This window comes from Tursiops truncatus, chromosome 2 (genome assembly GCF_011762595.2).
Source record: "Tursiops truncatus isolate mTurTru1 chromosome 2, mTurTru1.mat.Y, whole genome shotgun sequence".
Classification (NCBI taxonomy): Eukaryota; Metazoa; Chordata; class Mammalia; order Artiodactyla; family Delphinidae; genus Tursiops; species Tursiops truncatus.
This window is the reverse complement of record NC_047035.1, coordinates 139,218,338-139,240,086: the sequence shown is the minus strand read 5'-3', so window position 1 is coordinate 139,240,086 and position 21,749 is coordinate 139,218,338. Positions and strand designations below refer to the sequence as shown.

General features: G+C 54.2%; 1 protein-coding gene across 4 annotated transcripts in view; it reads right to left on the bottom strand.

The window, feature by feature from the left end:
• Positions 1-21,749, bottom strand: part of ZNF710 (zinc finger protein 710) — a 63,872-nt gene that overhangs the window by 4,242 nt on the left and 37,881 nt on the right. For all 4 annotated transcript variants that reach the window (XM_033852141.2, XM_033852139.2, XM_019945715.3 and 1 more), the window contains 3 exons: positions 5,966-7,454; positions 3,021-3,212; positions 2,358-2,532 (listed from right to left, as the gene is read on the bottom strand). In XM_033852141.2, coding sequence (XP_033708032.1) covers positions 2,358-2,532; positions 3,021-3,212; positions 5,966-7,426 — 1,828 coding nt within the window. In that variant the 5' untranslated portion in view covers positions 7,427-7,454. The remainder of the gene's footprint in view (positions 1-2,357; positions 2,533-3,020; positions 3,213-5,965; positions 7,455-21,749) is intronic.

Below are 21,749 nucleotides of genomic sequence, written 5' to 3'. Positions count from 1 at the left end.
TGAGGCCAGCTGTACCAAATCTCCTTTAGTTTAAATTTTATTTATTTTTTTGTGGCCGCACGCACCACACGGCTTGCGGGATCTTAGTTCCTTACCAGGGATCAAACCCCGGCCCTGGGCAGTGATAGCATGAGTCCTAACCACTTGACCTCCAGGGAGTTCCCTCAGCTGTACCAAATCTTATAGCCCCTAGGCACTTTCTTCCTCAAATCCTAGTGCCACACCTTCATACCATATAGTTGATTAAAAACAAGCTAAATAAAGACCCTGGGAAAATTTCTACCTCTGGGTCTCTGTTATCCTCCCAACCTCCCTTTATTAACTCTATTTGGCCTGTCCAGTTGGCCCCAGGGAATACTCTGTACCATTTTTTACAAAGACGTTGATCTACCTCCTGAATTACAGTCCTATCGTTTATTGGGTGGTTCCATCTAGACTGTAGGCTGCCTTCCTCCTGCACAAGTGTCAAGCCTGAGCTTCTCAGACCAAGGTTATACGTGAGTGGTGGGTGGACCTGGGCCCCAGCCATTCCCGTGCCAATCCCTGCTTTACTTTCTGTCATCTGGTACAATCAGGAACAAAGCAACCCTAGGCATCCCTGGTCAGGTGCTGACCTCAGGTGGAAACAGCTTAGGCCTTAACCACCCCCTGGGAGCGAGGTGTGCAGGGACAGCTACCTCCAAAAGGACCAGTCCTGCTCTGGTCCCTCCTGGTGGGTTAGCTACCTGGCATGTCCACTAGAGTACTGGCTCTCAAACTCTACTGCGCATAGAATGAACTAGGGTGCTTAAAAAGAAGTCCGGATCCTGGGCCACACGCCAGATCAGTTACCTTCGAATCTCTGTGGTTGAGACTCAGGCATCAGCATTTTAAAAATTCTCAAAGTGATTCCAATGTGCAGCCAAGTTTGAGAACAGTTCTCTGGAGTCTAGGTCAGAGGTTCTCGAAGTGAGGTTCCTGACCAGCAGCTTCGGTTTGACCTGGGGAACTTGTTGGAAATGTAAATGATCCGACCCTACCCCAGACCCACAGAATCAGAAGCTCTGAAGCTGGGACCCAGCAATTTGTTTTAACAAGCCTGGAGTGATTCTCATGCTCCCTTGCTCAAGTTTGAAAACCATCACTTTATTCAATAATTCTCAAACTTTCCGGTGCAAACAAATCACCTGGGGATCTTTTGGAAATGCAGAGCCTGATTCAGCAAGCCTGGGGTGGGGTGGAGCCTGCCATTCTAGCAAGATCCCAGGTGATGCCAATACTGCTGGCCCTAGAACCACATTTTGGGTAAGAAGGGGCTACAGAGCAACTATAGGCAGCCAACGGCGTTTCATCCTCACCCAGAATGGAAAACTGATGACACCTGTTTCTGCCAGAACACTCCCGGCCATTCACTGCTCCAAAACTAAATCAGGGTTATTGCAGCATCCCCCAGCATCTGATTGACTCCTAGAAAGTAACCTCACATGGCAAGTCGACTCACCCGGTGATTGTCGGGGCACATTCCCAGCTAATTTGTCTCAGATGGAGCACCAGAAAGTCAAATAGCTCCAGACTATACAAGGAACCTTCCTGAAGTGTGGTTGGCTTCTCCTTCCTGTAGGATCTCTAAAGTGCCTCCTCCCCATGAGAGGCCAGAGCGACTACAGTTCTTCCAGTACTGACCAGTGTTGAGGGGAGCAGCTATCACTAACATGTAGGGATGTTATAACCAACAGCCAATGAAACCTCCACCAACTGCAGAGGTAAGGACACTTCTCCTGAGTATGTGGGCTACATTCTTTTTGGCAGGCACTATGAAGAATGTGACTGATTGTATATCCCTTTTTGCCTTGGCGACTAGGAAGCTCAGGGCTCCCCTCTGCATGCCCATAGGACCTCCCATGGTGTACTTGGGGTTGTGACCTCACCTGGCTCTCCCTTATCTTTACAGTTGCCAATTTTCCTTTTGTTACTTTCTTTCCCATCCATTTAAAAAAAATGTCATCTCTCAGTAATGATCTTGCATGAGTTACCTAACTTCTCTGTCCTTCAGTGCCTGCATCTGTAAAATGGCGATAATAACAGAACCAACCTCACTGTGAGGGTTACGTGAGTTAATAAAGGCCTGGCACACAGCACTCAACAGATTATTTTTATTATTGTTTATGTGAGCCCTCGTAAGTCCTCTGAAGAATACACAAATATCCCATCATTATCACCATGGTGACCCTCCAGGGTGCTCCCTCTCCAGACCTGAGCCCACCCCAATGAGGTCTCAGGCCTGGCCAGCCTCCCCACTCCCCTCACTGGACAGGAGGCTCCTGAGTGTGCCATGACAGTACCGCTCCTGCTCTGTCCACTGCGTGTGGCCCACCCACCTTGGCTGTCCAGGCCGATGTCCATGACGCCGTGCTTGACCTTCATGTGCCGGCTCAGGTTGCCCTTGAGGTTAAACTTGCTGGAGCAGTAGGGGCACTTGAAGGGCTTGCTGCCCGCGTGCAGGTGCATGTGGCCCAGCAGGTTGTACATGCGGTTGAAGGACTTCCCGCACACCTGGAACACACCCCACCCGGCCTCATCAGCCCGGGAACCCACGCTCTCCGGACCCCCAGCCACTCCTACCTCCACGGCTGGGCCGGAATCCCATCGGCTGTGGACAAGCACTCACTTCGTCCTTTCCTATAGGACCCCAGAGGCCGAGGACTGAGCCACTCCCTGCTGGTCACCGTTCCTGTGTGTCTGCCCCACGATCCCTGAGCTGAAGCTGTCAGAAACCCAGGGCTCGGATCTCCGGGTGCACTGAGTCTCGGGTCGGGGCTCTTTCCCTGCGGCTGTACCGTTACCTTCACCCCCTCCTCCAATTCTCAAAAAACCACCTCAGTAGCTTGTAGGACCTGAACCCTCACCGCCCACCCCAACCCCCAGAGCCCAGGCAGTTTCACCCAACCAGGGCTCCCTTGCCCATACCGGGTCCCGGCTGCTGCCGTCATGCTGAGGCCACTCGTGGGGAAGTCCCACCTGGGGGCCCGAAGGCCTGGTACCTTGCATTTGAATGGCTTCACGGGCGAGTGTACAATCATGTGGGTCTTGAGGGTCTGCTTCTGCACGAAGGTCTTGAAGCAGATGTGGCACTGGTAGGGCCGAACGCTGGTATGGATCAGCATGTGCCGCTTCATGTTTGCCTGCAGGGTGAACTCCCGGCCACACACCTCGCACTTGAACTCCTTCACACCCTGTGCGGGGTGGGGGCGATGGTCAGGGCCACACAATGGACACAGGCTCTGGAAGTGCGTGCGTGTGTGTGTGTGTGTGTGTGTGTACCACAGGGTCAGTGCTTCTGGGAAATGACTTCCTGGGGATGTTCCAAACAGGGGCCACTTGTTTGAAATGCCCAGGAGGATGTTGGGGAAGAACCATTTACTATGGAAAGCATTCCAGTGATAGGGAGAGATCGGCTGAGTTTTACTGTTCTGACCCATACATCTGCTGTCTCCTGCCCAAGAGGGCAGGTGGATTTGTAGGTCTGTACCAGGGCACCGAGGCAAGCGTGTTCGTTTGCACGTTAATTCATTCATTAATTCATCAACCATTTACCAGGCACCTGCTATAAGCCAGCATCACATCAGGCACCAGAGGCCTCTGGCCAAGAAGTCACAGCCTTAGCCTGGGGGCCTGGATGGCTTCCTGAGAGCAAGATGCATGTATATATTTTTCGCCTCAGTGCTGTCTCTCAGTGGTCTTTTTGGTTCACAGACCCCTTTGAGAGTATGATTAAAGGTATGAGCACCCCAGGAAAAATGAAAAAACATTCAGGTCTGTGTAGAATTTAAAGAGTTCTCAAACCTCGGAGCCCGTCCACGACCCCTGAGAGTGTATTCTAAGCTTCTCTTGTGATAAGAACAACCTGTAGCTCTTGTGGAACATAAAGCCTCTCAGGCCCCTCCCTGGAGATTCAAATTCCCACGAATTTTTAATCCCAACAGGTTCCACAGGTGATTCTTATCACTGATGGACTTTGGAACACAACCCCAGGAGACAAAGATTCCAAGGGAAAACCCTCTGGTTTGGACGGTCAACACGCTTTTCCATGGTCTGGAGGTGACCCCCAGAGCAGGACACGGTGCTGTGTGCACAGGAAGCACAATGTATTGTCTGGGGAGAAAAGTGAGGACAAAAGTTCCTAGAACCCCAGCAATTTAGTAGAACTCCAGTGGCACAGACACATTTCTGTGGTCACAGCTGCTGTCCCAACTGCTTGTTTGGTACAAAGTTTCATGTTATAATTTAACAGTTCCCGTGTCTATTTCTCTCAGCAGACAGGCTGTGTCTCCTGTCTTGTATGCTTGCTTGACAGAGCGAAGATGATGTATATGACCACGAAGGGGCCCTGCCCTTTGGGATGGTGTGCGCATGTGTAAACTGAGGCTGATAATGGGAATGTTTTCAATTTTATCAGCCTTTGATTTTTGCTTTTGCCTTTTCTTCACAGTATTATTTCTCTTTTAACACTTTGTGGACTTGTGGGGATTTTTAAGTCTCCTAGTAGAGGAGAAAGATGGCAAATACATAGCACGTGTACTTATCACTTTGCACTCTCCCCACCCTCAACCCCTGCAACCCCCAACTCCCCGCAGGCGGAAAGAATCAATCATCTGGTTTTACAGCTGAGCCCAGATTCAGCTTCAGAATCCTTCTTAACATTACACTCTAGGTAGCTACACCAATTGCATGAGGAGCACCTGCAGTGAAACCTAAGCATCACCTCTGCTCCAGCAGAAAGAGTTCCCAGGGCTGGGAAAGGCTGGATTCTCGGCCTGGCAGGCTGTTTCTTCCCTACTCACTGTAGTGTCCACTGTGAGAGATAAGGACATGAGTTTGACCAGGAGTGTCTCTAAGTCTGCAATTATGGAGAGTGGCAGCTCTAGGCATGTTCAGCTTCAAAGAGTGAAGTTGGTTGGATTTGGGGTGGAAACCATGGGTCAGGACAAGTGCCAGAGCGGGACTGTGGGACCTGAGAGGCCTCATTCCCCTTCTGGACGTAAGAGCCTCTTAAAGGAGGTGACGTTGGCTGAAAGGCAGGGTGGCCAGTGGACTGAAGGAAGAGGAAGGTAGGGGAGAACTGGTCAAGTTTATGTCTAGGGACACAGTGGAAAAGGACAGTGTTGCTCCACCTTCTGTCCCCACAAGCCACTTTGCTTCATTTTGTCATATTCTAGAACCAATTGTACTTTTCCATAGCAAATATTTTCCCTTACATCTATTCCCTTTTTTTTTTTTCGTTACGCGGGCCTCTCACTGCTGTGGCCTTTCCTGTTGCGGAGCACAGGCTCCGGACGCGCAGGCTCAGCGGCCATGGCTCACGGGCCCAGCCGCTCCGCGGCATGTGGGATCTTACCAGACTGGGGCACGAACCCGCGTCCCCTGCATCGGCAGGCGGACTCTCAACCACTGCGCCACCAGGGAAGCCCACATCTATTCCCTTTTAAAATGAAATATATTTAGCATTTTCCTAAAGGGAAGGCACACAGCTTTTGATAGATTCGTGTAATTACAGGGAGCAAAGGAAGCCCTCTGAGCTTCTGACCATCTATCTCATCCACCTCCCTGTGGCACCCTGCCCTCTCTCCGGCCTCGGTCCTCCCAGCCACAAGATAGAGAATCAGCGATTCTCCAACTGTGCTCCTTGGGTCCTGCAGGGGTTCCTCAAACATTTCAATTAAAAAGTTTTAAAATGAGTCAAGTTTTACTATTTAAAAAAACTAATTTCAATTACATTTTTTTCTAACACTCATCAAAAAAATATAACAATAAAAATGAGAGATGTTCACCACCTAAAAGATCTCAGGCGGTGCTTCGGGAAGCGCTGGATGAAAGCACGGCAGGAGGAGAGGGCAGAGCCTCAGGCCTGGAGCCAAGCCCCCGGCGGGAGGCGGGGGGAGACCCCAGGGGCCGGGCCCTTGCTGGGGGAGGCCTGTGGCGTCCTTACCTTGTGGGTGAGCGAGTGTTGCTTGAGGTGGTGGATCTGGCTGAACTCCATGCCGCACTCGGTGCACACGAAGGGCCGCACGTTCTGGTGCTTGAGCATGTGGTTCTGCAGCTGGCTGCGGTAGTGGAAGGACTTGTCACACTCGAGGCACTGGTAGAGGGTGGGGCCCTGATGCGAGGCCAGGTGGCGCTTGAGCTGGGTCAGGGTGGAGAAGTCCAGGCCGCACTCGACGCAGACGTGGCAGCGGCCGCTCTCGTGCTTCACCTCGTGGGCCTTGAGCTCGCTGGGGTAGGCGAAGCCGCGGCCGCAGAAGTGGCAGCTATAGGGCTTGACCTCCGAGTGCAGCAGCATATGGCGCTTGAGGTGGCTGGTCTGCGTGAAGGCCTTCTGGCACACCTGGCACTTGTGCGGCCGGGTGCCCTGGTGCGTCAGCAGGTGTGTCTGCAAGTGGCTGGGCTGCTTGAACAGCTTGCTGCAGTGCGGGCACGAGTGAGGCTTGATGCCGTTGTGGCCCAGGATGTGCGTCACCAGGTTGTACTTGGATGTGTAGGACTTCTCGCACATGCGGCACTGCCAGCGCTTCTGACGGTCGCCTGCCTCCACCAGGTACGAGTCGTCGATCTGCACGTTGATGTCCAGCCGGTCCAGCTGGGCCTTCTTGTGGCGTTCCACCGTCGAGCCGGCTGCGTCGGCCTCAAACTCGCCTGCCTCCTGCCACACGAAGCCCTGTTCCGGCTTCACGGGCTCCGGGGACTCCATGGTGGGGGCCTCAGGGTCGCTCAGGGGGGCCAGGTGCGGTGGGTCGAAGCCACACTCCGTGGGCAGCGCCTCCGGCCCGGGCAGCGCCATGCTGGGCTCGGGGAAGCCGTCCCGGGCTGGGTCAGGGAAGTGGGGGTCGAAGGGGGCTACGTCCAGCTCTGGCCGTGGGGTTCGGGGCAGGTGCCGCAGTGTCCGGGGCTTGCGGCTGAAGACGCTGAGGTCGATCATCTTGACAGCGCTGCTCTGCACCAGGGCCTCGCAGCCGCCACTGGCCACCTCGGTGGGGGCCTCCGCTGGGCCCGCATCCTTGTCATCGCCGGGCACGGACACCTCGTAGACCTCCTGATCCTCTTCTTCCTCCACCTTCTCAAACTTGACCTTGGGCACCAGCCGCACAGGCGGCCGTGTCTTCCGCCGGGTGTGCTTCTCGAAGGCTGCCTCCACCTCCAGCACCTCCTCCTCCGCCGGCTCCTCCAGGGCCCGCCCGTTGCAGGCCAGCTGGTAGACATCTGGGCCCGGGGCCCGGGGCTCCCCCATGGCCGCCCCGGACAGCTCCGGCCCCAGGTCCGGGTAGAAGGCTTCGGCGCTTATGGTGGCTCCAAAGAGCTCATTTTCTGAGACCAGGCCCAGCACGGCGGCCTGAGCCAAGGACAGCACCACCACGGCATCCGTCTGTGTCCCTGAGTCCATGAAGCCCTCCATCCCGTGGCGGCTGGCTAGGAGGGCATCGCTGCAGAAGGAGAAGGGAACGTTAGCACTGCCGCTCAATGTTGTGCAGACAGACAACAGACAGACAACAGACAGACACACTCAGCAAGGGCTCAGCCAGTTTTGGGCGTGTCTGTCCCTGACGCCTTTCTATTCCTGCCTTGGGAACAGGGCACACTTGTAATTATGGGGAGCAATGATAACCCTCTGTGTATCTGATCATTGCCATGTCCTCCATCTCCCAGTGGGATCCTGGGTAAGCCCTGCCCCCTTGCTGACCTCAGTCTTCCCATCTGTGATACAGGGTGGTTGGATTTCCTCAGTGGTTCTCAAACTATGTTCTGCATGTCCTTCAGGAGTTCCAAAAAAAAAAAAAAAAATCGGATCCAAAATTGCAAAATATAAAGATTCTGCTATTTTAAAAACCCATCTACTCAAATGTAATATATACCTCATTCCTGCACATTCAGTAGGCCCACTGGCTTTGTTGCCAAGGTATAATTAATTTTGCACAGACCTTGAGACTGTACAGTGAGGTGTTAAACAACTGTCACCATTTGTAACGGCTTGGCCATGTGAATGTGGTCTTTTGGGTTTTTTTTTTAATATATTGGGCAAAAACAAGGCAACACACAAAAATCAACTAGGTGCCGAGGCCGATCTCAGACAGCAGCTACCTCCTGTCAGCCCTGATGCTAAATGACTGTGCCCATCACAACAGGTCACTGTTCTTGATTAGCTAAATGTTAGACATTGAAATACCTAAATTTATACCGTGTAAAATATAGCTTGTGGGGACTTCCCTGGTGGTGCAGTGGTTAAGAATCCGCCCGCCAATGCAGGGAATACGGGTTCGAGCCCTGGTCCGGGAAGATCCCACATGCCGTGGAACAACTAAGCCTGTGCGCCACAACTAGTGAAGCCCGCGCACCTGGAGCCCATGCTCCGCAACAAGAAAAGCCACCACACTGAGAAGACTGCGCAACGCAACAAAGAGTAGCCCCCGCTCGCCGCAAATAGAGAAAGCCTGCGCACAGCAACGAAGACCCAACGCAGCCAAAAAAAAAAAAAGATATTAGTGGGTTTAAAAAAAAAAACATGTATAGCTTGTGTCTGATTTGTACACTGGAATTCCATGTGAGATCTGATTTGAAAGAAGGGCTCCATGATGGCTACCAAGTTTGAGAAAACTGGCTGAAATGAATGCTAAAACTGGCTCCCCGGGCTTCCCTGGTGGCGCAGTGGTTGAGAGTCTGCCTGCCGATGCAGGGGACACGGGTTCGTGCCCCAGTCCGGGAAGATCCCACATGCCACGGAGCGGCTGGGCCCGTGAGCCATGGCCGCTGAGCCTGCGCGTCTGGAGCCTGTGCTCCGCAACGGGAGAGGCCACAACAGTGAGGGGCCCGCGTACCGCAGAAAAAAAAAAACAACAAAAAAACTGGCTCCCAGGTTCACAGCTATGCTCTCTGATCCAACAGGTGTTTCTAAAAAAGCCAATGAGTCCACCTATCAGGGTCCAACCCACGGTGCATCAGCTTCCTGCCTTCATAGAGGCTCCCGGTGCACCAGTGCCCTCCGTGTAGCCCGGCCTTTGCACAGGGATTCTCCCACCCAGGTGCCCTTTCCCCAACCCCGGTGAGCTGCCGGCTCCTCCCACCAGCACCCCAGGCTTCCCTCAAATTCCCCCTGTTCCTGGGGCTTCCCAGCCCTCCCTGCCAGCCCGGATGTGGAAGGGCCTCCTCCCTGGCCTGGGATACTCATCAGATTGTACCCCGCCTCCGGCTCAGTGCCCAGCACAGCACATCAGAGGCACCCCATAAGGAAGGGGAAAGGAAGACAGGACTGGGGTGGCTCCTGCCTGCCTTGCTGGCTCTTCTCCCAGGGCCAGGGTCAGGTGCATGGCCGGCGGCGGCCCTTCCTCAGGAAACCAGCTCCCGGCCTGGTGCCTCCCTCCCCCCACAGGCCAGAGAAGCTTCCCCTTCCTGAAGCCGGCTAAAAATAAAATACCCCAGGGAGGAATTTAGCCTCCTTGAAACAGACACTAAAGATTAAACTATTAAGCTTAAACCAGGGCTCTCATGGAAGGGGTCAGATGGAAGGAAACCTTTGGGTCCACCTGGAACAGGCTGGGGGGTTAGCCCTGATTTAGAGCCCACCTCCCACCCCCTGCTGGAAAGAGCACCCAACTTGAGCTTGGCCTCAAGTCCCAGCTCTGTCGTGTACAAGTGACTAAGCAAAGTCACTTCAAAGTCACTTCTGCGTCTCAGTTTCCCTGTCCAAAAATGGGGATGGAAACACCTACCCATGGGAGGGTTGTGAGAGCCCAGAGGTCAGAACATAGATGAAGGGGGTTAGTTAATTATAAAGCCCTCACCAGATGTAAAGCGTCACTATTATTTATCTGCCCAGATCTCTGGAAGCAGCCTTTTCTGATGAAAACCACAGAACTAAGAGACTTCTCCATTCTGGGGCCCGAAATTCAAGCAAAGGTTTGGGTGATTCTGTGACAGCCTCTAGAGACTAAGAACTCATTCACTGATTAGTGCAGCAAATATTTGCTAAATCCCTGCTATGGGTCAGGCCCTGTGCTTGGAGATGTAAGGGAGATGAGGACACCCCTCTGGTGTCCAGAGATGACCCCTGTGCCCACCGGAGCCCCTGTGGGGGAGCATCACTGCCTTGGATGGCAGCGGTCCATCTGACACAGAGCCCAGCAGCACCCAGCAGCAGCCCTCGTGTCTGCTGTGGGTTTGAGAAAACAAGCAGTTCAGCACTTTTGTCTAGACTTCCTCAAAGGCAGGGCCAGCGGAGGGGAGGGACTGACCCTCAACAGCGGAGCCTGTGCTAGGACTTGGCCCTGGATTCTAAATTCAAATCTGGACAATATCCTTTTCTAGCTCAGGTATATCCTGTCACATCCTGAGCCTCAGTTTCCTCATCTCTGCGGAGGGGGATATAGTGCCTGAGTCCTGGGGTGCTGAGGAGATGAGATGAGGATGCCAGTGGAAATGTTAGTTCCCTCACCTGTGCTCTTCTTCTGGCCCCAGTCCCTGGCACCACCCCTCTTCTGGCAGCTGAAGGGAACAGGAGCAAAGAAACCCATAACATCACTTTACTGGCAGATGAGTCGGCGAAAGAGTCAGCCAATGTCAGCCTGTGGGAGCTGGAGCACAGGTCTGCTGTGGTCCCCTACACGGAGGGTGATCATGTAACATTCCATCCCTGTTAGGAGGGACCTTCTAAGACTGAAAGGGGCCACTCCCAAGGCTCACACCAGGATCCCAGGTGCAAGCCGAACCTGCCCTTGGCCACCACGCGTCCCCCTCCTGCAGGGACAGGTGGCAGGTTTCACTTTGGGGCTGAGGACTGGAGCCTGTGCCTGGGTGTAAACGGGGACCTGCCCACAGTCCTCGCTCTCAAGGGGTTCGAGCCCACGTGCGGGGACGCAGAGGTGCCAACAACTAACCACAAAGGTGGTGACTGAGTGCTCACCAGGTCCCAGGAAAGCCATTTCATCCTACGAACAATGCCATGGGGGCGGCGTGGGGGTGGAGGTAGTGAGCGCCACACTGCACAGCCCAGCAATCTGGGGCATAAGTACCAACAGCAAGCTCAAGAGTGCCCTGGCAGTGAGGGCAGAGCTGGGTCAGCACGCGGGCCCCATCCAGGCTCCACTGCATCTTCTGTGCAACCTGGGAGGTCACGTCATGGCTCTGAGCCCAGCCTCCTCAGCTCCCAGGTGCTGCCCTGCCCCCCTCAGGCTCCCAGGAGCCAGCAGCAAAGCTCGGGCAGGCTCTGGGCAAACCGCAGTGTAAAGCCTCAGACCTGTCCCTGCCTGGCTGGTCCAAGGCTCCGGCCGGACTGGGGAACTGGGGTCCCCCTCGAGGGCAGCCACAGCCCTTCCTTGGGTCTCCACTCAGAAGGAGACCTCCATCTCCTTTTCCTGGGAGCCTCCATCAACCCATCTGCCCATCTGGCCCGTCAGGCCCCTGCTTTCTTTTACTTGCCTGACCAGACACATATCACCCTGTAAATACATGTTTAAGGGGCTTATGGGGCTCAGTGTTCACTGGGGCAGCCAGGCAGGCTGTGTGTGTGTGTGCTCATGTGTGTAGGAGGGGCTCTGTTTGTTGCGGCAGAAGAAAGACGACAGAAGGAAGAACGAAGACAGAGGGAATCTAATTCACCTGCGTTTCGCATATGTGTCAGTCCGCCTATCACACACAGGGCCGGGGAGTGGGAAACTGGTGGCTCTGCAACCCTGGTGCCATTATTCCCCCTCCTCCTGGGCCATCTTTTTGGTCCCCCCCCTTCTCAGAGGCCACAACTCTCCCGTTTTATGTCCTGGCACAGGCTGCCCAGGGCAGGACGAGAGCCCGCCAGGTGCGCCCCACCTGTGTGCCAGGACGGGCCCCACACCTCAAGGACCCTTTTGTCATCTTCCTGGGCCCCCCGTGGCACCTCCTTTCTCAGGGCAAGGCCTCTCTCCCCCCTCTTGTGCAGCGGGTTCAGAACAAAAGCTCTCTACGATGTCCAAGAGAAAGGGGAGCTCAGACCGCCCCGGGCTCTGCACAGCCTGGACTATGAGATGAGGGCCCATCAGAGCTGATGCAGCTCAGCCTCCTACCAGGACACCCTCGGTCTCCAGGGTGGAGAGAAAGGAAATGGCAAAGGCAGGGAAATAGAGGAAATGGAATCACTGCCTGATTGCAGTTTAAAGACTTGCACTGCGAGTAGGGGGAAGGGAGGCCATAGCAGAAAGAGAGTGAGAGAGAGAGAGAGAGAGAGAGGGGGAGAGAGAGAGAGAGAGAGAGAGAGAGAAGGGCTGTGGAGGCCAAGAAACAAAAGCAGGGGATGGGGAGGGGGAGGGGAAGGAGTAGAGTGGAAAGAGAGGAGGGGACTTTGTCAGTGACACCAGAAGCCCAGGGCTGCCCTATTTCCCAGGGCTTAGCATCACCCCCTCCCAGGCCTGAGCGCCAGGCCAGCCCTGGGGAGTGACCCAAGTCTCATCCCCTGAGGCCCAGCAGGAGGTCTCCCCAACCCAGGCAGACACCCAGGTCCTCTAGACCTCTCACTGTTGCTTCATCTATTGCTGTACTATGGTTCCTGTAAACACTGACACAAGCTTGTCAAATGAATTAACGAGTGACTTGCTATGTGACCCAGGACAAGTCACCTGACCCTTCAGGGTCTCGGTTTCTTCATCTGTGAGATGGACACAAGAGGCTTCTTGGAACCTTGAGGGCAGGTTAATCCATTGGCTTACCTGCCTGTCTTCCAGGGTCCCCTCCCCAAGACGAGACCTTTTCTCATCCACACTGCTTTAAAAGATCATTTCCTCTCACTGAGACCCCCTTCAAGCACCAGGGGAGGGTCAGGGAGCTCAGAGTAGCTCTGGAACGCAGAGAGTGGGGCAGAGCACTTGAGGCCTGGTCTGGCCTGGGGCTGGCGGGACAGGAGCCATTTGGAAGGAAGAACCAATAGGGCCTGGTGACCACCTGGCTATGCTTTGCCTCATGCTCACCACCAGGACATCTCAAACTTAAGTCACAGGAATGCTCTGGGGCTTCTGTGAGCCCAGACTTGGGATATCACCAAGCACCCTGATGACTATTTTTGAGGGCCTAGCAAGTGCCAGGGCCTGCTCCCTGACACAGGCCCCGCAGTGCCCTGGGCTTCTGCTAGGGGGAAACGTTCGCCCCTTGGCTTTGAATCACCAGGCGACTCTGAGGCTGTGGTCTCCAGTCCTGCCACTGAATCACTGACTCAACACACCTGCCAGGTGCTGGGTGCCGTTCTTGGTCCTGGGGATACAGTAGGAAGCACGATAAGCTCCCATCCTCAGGGAGCTGCTCTGAGTGAGCTCAGTCTAAAACCTGAAGCGCCAGGATCTTTGGGAGGTAGGAGGTGCAGCGCTGGGGTCGGGTGGGGACCAGCGGAGCAGCCCCTGGGTCCTGAAAAACTGAACCCAGAGTGGGGCAGAACAGGTAGCTGGGCCCGGGGAGGGGAAAAGGAGGTCCAGGTACGCACACAGCTGTAAAAAAATACACAAAACGAAACAAAACAAAAAAACCCCAAAAAACAAACAAAAAAACCACTCACGGGACTTCAACTTATAGCAAAACCACCCTCTTTGTTTCCTCTCATGTCCCCCTGATGGTAGACTTAAGGGTAAACTCTGCTCACATCCCATGAAAGGAAGAGGAAGCGAAAGCAAAAGCTGGAGGTTTGTGCAAACCTCAGAGCTCCTTGCACAGTCTCACTTCTGTCCAGCCCACAAGGCCTCACTCGACTCAGCAGCTCCAGGCCCAGCGCTGACGAGGCAGCTGGGTTGGGGGTGGGGTGACCAAGGGGGAAGTGTATGAGTCTCCTTCTTATAGGGGCCTCTCTCTGCCTCAGCTTCCCCTTTTCTCTGTGGACAGATTTGCTAAGCCCTGCCTCCAGAGGCCAGAGTGGCTGGGCCACCAACCCACAAACCACAGGAAGACCTGACGTTCACCATGTATGGCTACTTCCTTTTCCAGAAAAGGAAACTGAGGCTCAGGGAGGGGAAGGGACTGGTCCAAGGTCGCACAGTGAAATGCTGGTAAAGCAGGTCTCTGGCCCGGAAGCCCACCCTCAGCCACATGGCCTATAGGATGAAGTTCCTGTGCCTTAGCTGACTGCCCAAGGCTGTCCCCAGCCAAGCTCTACCTGACCCTCCTTTAAGCCTTCCTGTCCCTCTGCATCACACACACACACACACACAAACACAGACATACATGGAGCTGTTTCCTACCTCGGGCCTTTGCACAGCCTGACTCCCCTGCCAGGACTTGCCCTTCCCTTGCACTGGGTGAATATCCCTTCATCTTTTCGGAGTCAGTGCAGGCACTGCCTCCCGGGAGATATTCCTTAGCCAGGGGCAGGGCGAGGGCCTCTTCCACAGCCTGAGAACATCAAGTTAATTTTACATGTGGCTAGGCTGGGTGCCCAGTTGTTTGGCCAAACGCTAATCTCTTGATAGATGTTGCTGTGAGCCACACAGCAACACATCTACAATCTGTTGACTTTAGCAGATTACCCTCCTTATTGTGGGCAGGTCTTATCTAATCAGTTGAAGTTTTCAGAGAAAAACGGAAGTTTCCCAGAGAAGAAGGAATTCTGCTTCGAGACTGTTATCACAGAAATCCTGCCTGGGTCTCCAGCCTGCCAGCCTGCCCCGCAGATTTTGGACTTGCCAGCCTCCACAATCGTGTGAGCCAATTCCTTAAAATAAATCTCTCTCTGTGTGTATATACCCTGCTGGTTCTGTTTCTCTAGAGAACGCTGATAAAATCATGTTGATTCATAGTTGTATCTGTTTATGGGCCATCTCCCCCACCAGACATCCACCCCAGAGGATGGTGACTGCAGGGTGGGGCAGAGAGGGCCCAGCAGGGGAGTGTCCGGAGAGAAAGATGCCAGGGCAGGGAAAGGGGAAGGGAGGAAGCCTAGTCGTCGAGGACCCGGAACGAGTGAATGAATGAATGAATGAATGAGACTGAGGGGAAATCCTTGCCTCCTTGCAGAAGAGTTCTACAAATGCTGGGTTCTTCCCCACACCCTGACCCATCTCACCTCCAGGACAGTCCCGCCTCCTCCCTGGGGTGGCCTCCAGGCTGCACAGGGAAGGCCCAGGAGCACTGAGGTCCCTCCAGCCCTATGACAGCGAGGACTGTTCTGAAAGCGCTTCCCCTCCTGCTCTCCCAGGCCTGGGGCACCGAGACCCATCCTGGGAGCCACACCTCTGCCTCTACAAGCTGAGGTGAGCTGGGCTGAGGCACTCCTGGCTGCCACAGAGCGGCCACTGTGTGAGGGCCCCTCCTCCAGGGAGGTCACAGGGACCCCTAAACCCTAGGAAAGGAGGGAGGGCGTCCCCATGGCGAGAGGCACAATCTTGGGCCCGCTGTATTCATGAGACCTCCCAATTCAAACTCCTCCAAGGGCAGAGACTCTGGCTCCACAGGGTCCGACTGGCATTGTTTGATGAGAGCACCAGTGTCCGGGCCTCACCCCAGGCCAGTTAAACCAGAATCTCTGGGTCTGGAGCCTGGACATCGTATTTCCCCCAAACAACCCCAATTTATTCTGATTCTCGAAATTAATTGGTAAGAGCGGACAAGCACTCTCACATGACCCGGCCTTGAAGGCCAAGCAGGTTCCTCTCTTGGAAACGTGGCTACGCACCAAGCCTTACACTCTCAACCAAAGACTACGTGAAGGCACGCCGTGAGGTGGAGTCGGGACCAGGGGGCAGAGGAGAAGGGAGCGAGTGCGTCCAGAGAAGCAAGTCTGTGGGCTCCTGGGGAGCCCTGGTCCCTGGATGGGGCCAGCCCCTGCTGCCGGCCTGGGGAGCCCTCACTGACCCCTGTGTCCTGAGGAAAACTGAGTGGGTCCCTGACCCTTGTAGAAATGAGCCCAAACTAGCAGGGCGTCTGCCACACTAACTGCTGAGGGCAAACGCTGAGCCTCCCGCAGAGCCGCACACGGAGCACATGTCCACTTCCCGTGGATGCGGGTAAAGGAGTGATGTGATGCCTCTCATTTGAAGTCACCAAGTACCCAGAAGCCGTGGGCCCTGGGTCCTCCTGACTGACCCCTCACTTGTCACAAAGGAGGAAAGCTGGGCTCTCCCACAGCAGGACAGTGGCCTCACTGAAGGTTCTTTGCCCAGGCCACTTTGGCTGTGTACCCTCGAGGTTGGTCTTAGAATCTTCATCAGCAGGGTTGGAAGGAACTTTGGGGACCCTCCTGTGCAATGCTGTCATTTTACAGATGTGGAAACTGAGGCCCCCAAGGCTCCCAGCCCACAATGGGGACCAAACTGAGAGCTCTCGATTCCCGGTGCATTTCCATCCATCCATCCATCCATCCACGTCAAACATGGCAGCCACCCCACATATTTGGGCCCTCCTACCAGGCTGTTGGCCTGCATCAAGTCCAGACACGTTACCAAAGACCTGTAAGAACTTGCTTGATTGGCCCCTGCTTATGTGGCAACTTCACAGCACTTTGCTTGTCCCCTTACTCATCACCCTCCAGCCACGTGGGCTTTCCTCATTTTCTATAACAGACTTTCCTGCATGAGGCCTTTTCACATGCTGTTCCCCGTGCCTAGAATGCTGTTCCTTGTCCCTCATCCTTCAGCTTTCAATCAGGCATCACTTGCTCAGGAACCTTCCCTGACGCCCCTCTCCCCAACCAGGTCTGGACCCCCAAGTTCTAAGCAGTTATAAGGTTAATACTTTTCCTTCCTGGGCTTTATCACAATTTTTAATGACAGATTTGATTGTATAAGTACTCGCTCAATGTCTGGTGTCCCCATTAGATCACAGATTCTACAAGAGGACAGAGAACTCGTCCGTGTGCTCACAGTGCATTCCTAGCAGAGTGCACGTACAGAATGAATTGTTGCCCTTTTGAGAATACCTATATTCAAGTGCAAAGAAAAAAGAGGCCCCTTGCCGAGCCCCAGGTGGAAATCCCCAAGTCTGTACTTCAGGACTAGTCCCTGTTCCCAGGGGGAAAGGACAGCAGGTCTCATGTTTCTGGAAGGCTCTGTGTCTTTTCTCCAATTCCAGAAGCAAAAAACACATCTATCCTCCAAACAAGTACACTCTGCTGGACCCAAAGATCACCAGCTTAATGTTAACAGGGAAAAACAAATAAAACTTGGGCTCACAAGTTCACAGACAAAGATAAGAACCACAAATGAAGGAACAACGGGAGCATTTATTGGGCTTGAACTTTGTCAGGCCCACGTGCAATTTCTAGGCTTCTAGGCAGCCCTCTGGGGTTGGGAGTACCATTTCCGTTCTACGGTTGTGGAAACTGAGGCTTAAAGAGTGGCAGTCCCTGACAGGGTAAAGAAGACCCCAGCTGGGTCAGCCCCGGGGGGCCCAGGCCCAGCTCTCTCCACCCTACCACCTTTGGGCGAGGATGAGTTTTCTGGGTCCGGTCTTATTCCCTTGCCAACCTCAGTTTCTCCACACCGGGGCCTGATTCAGACCTGGAAGCCCCTCGTGGCTTCCCTTCCTCCTCCCCGAGCCTTGTCTCGGGCCCCGCCCGCACTGAGCTCTCAGCCCTCTCCATCCTGTCTTCCTCTCCCTCCTTCCGTTTCCGTGGCAACCCCATCCTCCGCTCTGCCACTCGGTCCTGCATTCCCATCTCTTTCTTTCCTCTTTCATCTCTCCCCTCATCGCAGTGTATAGTCCAAATCCCTCCCTGTCCTTTGCTTCTGGTCTCTAGTCCCTTTTACTCGCCTTTTATCTCTTTCAATGTTCTCTTGTCATCTCAGGGCGACATTTATTTATCTCTTTGCTTAAAAAAAAAAAAAGAAAGAAAGAAAGGAGAAAAAAAGAAACCCCATTTCATCAGCCCGAGGCTTCTTTCTCTTGGGTTCTCTCCAAGGGCTAGACTCAGACAGATCCCAGAATGGACCCCCTGCCTTGCCACCATGCAGGCTCTCTACTGACCTCACTTACCGCAGGGAGGAAGGAAACACAGATGGGAGGTGTCCGGGGGCGAGGGCTCATTGGGGGAAGGCACCCTAAGGGGCTTGGCCCTGCTCCTCTGAGGCCAGGCTACAGGAGGTGCCAGAGGCCCCCTCAGGAGAGAACACGGCCGGACCTAGACCCAGGGCTAAGTGGGGGCCCAGCATCCCTCTGCAGGAATTCACTGCAGTTCAGGGAAAGTCCACGCATACACTGCCCCATGCCCCATACCTCCTCCAGGCTCCACCCTGCCTTGTGTGAATGCATGCATGGGACACAGGGCCTGGCCCAAGGCTGGGGCACACAGCAATGCTCAAGGTGCCCAGCTCCCCTCACTCCAAACAGGATAGTGAGATTCACACCCATTCTTCAAAATTCACTCTTTGGCTGTGATCCTAAACGGCCTCTGAGAAAAGGAAGCACCCACTTGTGGGCTGTCCAACCCATGTCTCTGTCTCCACTGTTTAAGGCAGGAGGAAGGGTTGTCAGTTTTTTCTAACTTCTTTTTAGCCATCGTTAACTGAGCTTATACTAACGAACAGGCACATGATCCAGGCCATCCCAGGGAGATGAGCATTTTAATTTTCATTTTACAGATGAGCAAACTGGGGCTTGGAAAAGTTGTTACTTGTCCAAGTCACAGAGCCAATAGGAGGTAAAGGTGGGATCCGAGCAGGTTAAAATCATGCTCTTCCCCTTTTTCTTTCCTTCTTCCTGTGTTCCCCGGAGGGGAGGGTCACGCCAATCCTGCACCCAGCCTCCCCAGCCCCTGCCTTCTACATTTCTGTGTTTAATCTGGAGTGATCAGAAGTGACAAGAGAAACAGATTTACCACAGAAAACAAAGCAAGCTGATCGTGGCTGGGGCCCCAGTGTCTCAAAGCGACAGAGAGAACACAGGGGTTTGTGGAAAATGGTATCAAGTCCCCTGGGAAACCAAAACCACAGGGAGAAGAAAGGGGCCCTGGACCTTCAGGAGCCCCACAGGCAGTGTGAGCGTCTGCTGGAGCTGTGATGTGTTGTTGACCAGGGGGGAAGTATCAGTGGCCGCTAAGTCCTGGGACCCAAAGTCCCCCCCTGGAGTAGCCCCGGCCAGCCCCGTCAGGGGTGGCTGGCAAGGCCCGGCCCCAGGACGCAGCAAAGCCCAGGAACCCAGGCCTGCCAAGCCCAGGGAGGTGTCAATGACACGACAGCTCTGCTTCTCCCCTAAAAGGCTGGCTTAGCACCTCAGGAACTCTGGGAGCAGGGTCCGAGGAGGAAGAGGTGGGAAGCAACAGAGGGGGAGGGGGAACGGGGAAGGACAGCCCCTCACGCTGCAAACAAACAGAGCGGAAAGGAGCCCGGCTCTCGGTCTGGCAGGCCTGGCCGGCCTCCCCATCTCTGCCACATATGAGCTGGGTGGCCTTGGGCAAGTTCCTCAACCTCCCTGGGACTTGGTTTCCTTGCTGTAAGATGGGGACAGTGATATGAAAAGGATCCATCACGTACTGAGCCCTTCCTTCTGGCCAGGCTTGTGCCTGATGAAATCACGTACAGAAAGCATGCCATCCTGATAACAAACCCACTTACAGAGGAGGAAACCAAGGCATAGAGGAGTTGAGTGACGCATCCAAGGTCACCAGATACACGAGAGGAGTAAGTGGAGTTCAGGTTTCATTCTTGGGTCAACTTAAGTGCTCTTTCAGGTAAAGGAAATAAGGGAAATACAGGTATCCGTGAGGAATAGGTTCCAGGACCCTGGTGGATACCAAAATCTGCAAATGTTCAAGTCCCTTATATAAACTGGTATAGTACAGTCAGCCCGACTGAGACGAGTTCGATAACAAGGCTGGTGCATAGTAAGGACTCAATTACTGGGAGCTGTTGCTATTGTTATCATTCTGTTCATCACCCACTCCCAGGGCCAGGCTGGTGCTGGCTGCTGGCGGGACACAAAGTTCCCTGCTCTCAGGGACCTCACATGTTGGTTAGAGAGACAAGACTAAGAACCACGAAACAGGACAGCAAGATATCAGAGAAGAAATAAGCACAAAATGCATGGGGTACCACAAAAGGACAGAGTAATCGCTTTTTTTTTAATTTAAGGGGTCAAGGACATTCTTGCATGTAAACCAGCACTTTGGGAGTCAACAGAGACTCAGAGCATGGGCAGCAGGGGTCCAGCCCCACCCCCTTACACACTGGTTTGGGTGAGCCTCAGTCTCCTCATCTGTAACACGGGATGATGGTCCCACTTCCCAGAGCTGAGCCCATTAGCCCAATGAGCACGTTCTGTGGTATGCAGTACACAAAGGTTGTGCGGAGGGGATGGGGAAGCCTAGAGATGGGAGAACCTGGCTGGGAAGCCCCCTCCCCCATCTGAGGCAGCCAGAGATGAAGGGAAGGTAAAAATGCAGAAGAGCAGTGGGCCGAGAACAGCTGAGGAGTGTGGCCTGGCCTCTCCTCTCTCACAGCAGCCAGCGTGATTCATCCCCAGCCTCCATCCCAGCAGCGTCCCTGGCAGCGTCTGCCTCCTGAAGCTGATGCTGTAATCAACATTTATTTTGCAGTCACCCACACACCCAAGTCGAGTACGGATTTATGCCAGGAGAGGAGTAAAGAATGCCTCTCTCATTCACGTAATGCCTCCATGTATCTCCTGAGGGGAGGGACAGCTGGGGAAACATTTAGGCTGAGTGTACACACGCAGACATCAGACACATACAGCTGTCCATGCAAGCTATCATCAGCGGCAAGCAGGAACACCGTGCAGCCCATTCTTTCCTTAGTCACCTAATGAACCACACTTTCACACAGTGAGATGTGGGTCAGGACCCACATGATGGGTGGATGCCCGTGGTCTTGAGTACTTTGCAGTCCAGCCGGGAGGATGCATGTGGGGGCATGGGGCAGCCCATGATGCAGACATGAGATAAAAGGTTTAGGGGAGACTGCGGAGAGAAGGCAGGGGGAAGAGGACGGGGCCACTGCAGACAGGCCCTGCTGGGGTCTGTACACTACCAGGAGTTAACAGGGAAGGGGAATCTCATCCACAGGCTGGACTGAGAGGTGGGAGGAGAACCGGAGGGCCGTGGGGCCCGGGAGGGCCTTGAGGGCAGGTCCCTCGAGGAGGGTGGTTCCGCAGACATCAGAGGAGAAGGTGCTCAGGGTGGCCAGCTCAGCCCAGAGTGGGAACTGGTTTCCTATTTGATCTGGATCATAAAGGATGACTCTGAGGCCCATTAGAAGACCTCACCTTGGGATTTCCCTGGCGGTCCAGTGGTTACGACTCCACGCTCCCAATGCAGGGGGCCGGGGTTCGATCCCTGATCAGGGATCCATGTATACATACATACATATATATATATATATATACACACACACACACAGAGAGAGAGAGAGAGAGAGAGAGAGGGAACTCACAGAAGGCTGAGCTCTGGGCCATGTGTCCCCAGACGCTAAAGTTCAAATGCATGTGGTGTGTGACCCAAAGGCCAAAATGATTTAAATGGAGGTGACCATTACAAAACAAGCAAATTGTCTGGCCATCGCTAGAGATGTTTGCGGTGGACTTGGAAGGTTTCCTCACCACGCTCCCTGTGGTGGGGACAGCCTGTGGGGTTGAGGGTCCTCAGGGCAGGCCGTGGAATGCAGGGTGGGGCCCCTTGGCTGAGGGCAGCAGGAAGGTCTGGAGTGAGCTAGGCCACTTCCTGGCTGTAAGTCCTTGAGCAAGTTGCTTCATCTCTCAGAGCCTCAGATTCCTCAACTGTAAAATGGGAATGACAGCTGCCTTTCCCACAGGATGGCCAAGATGATGTGAGCGAA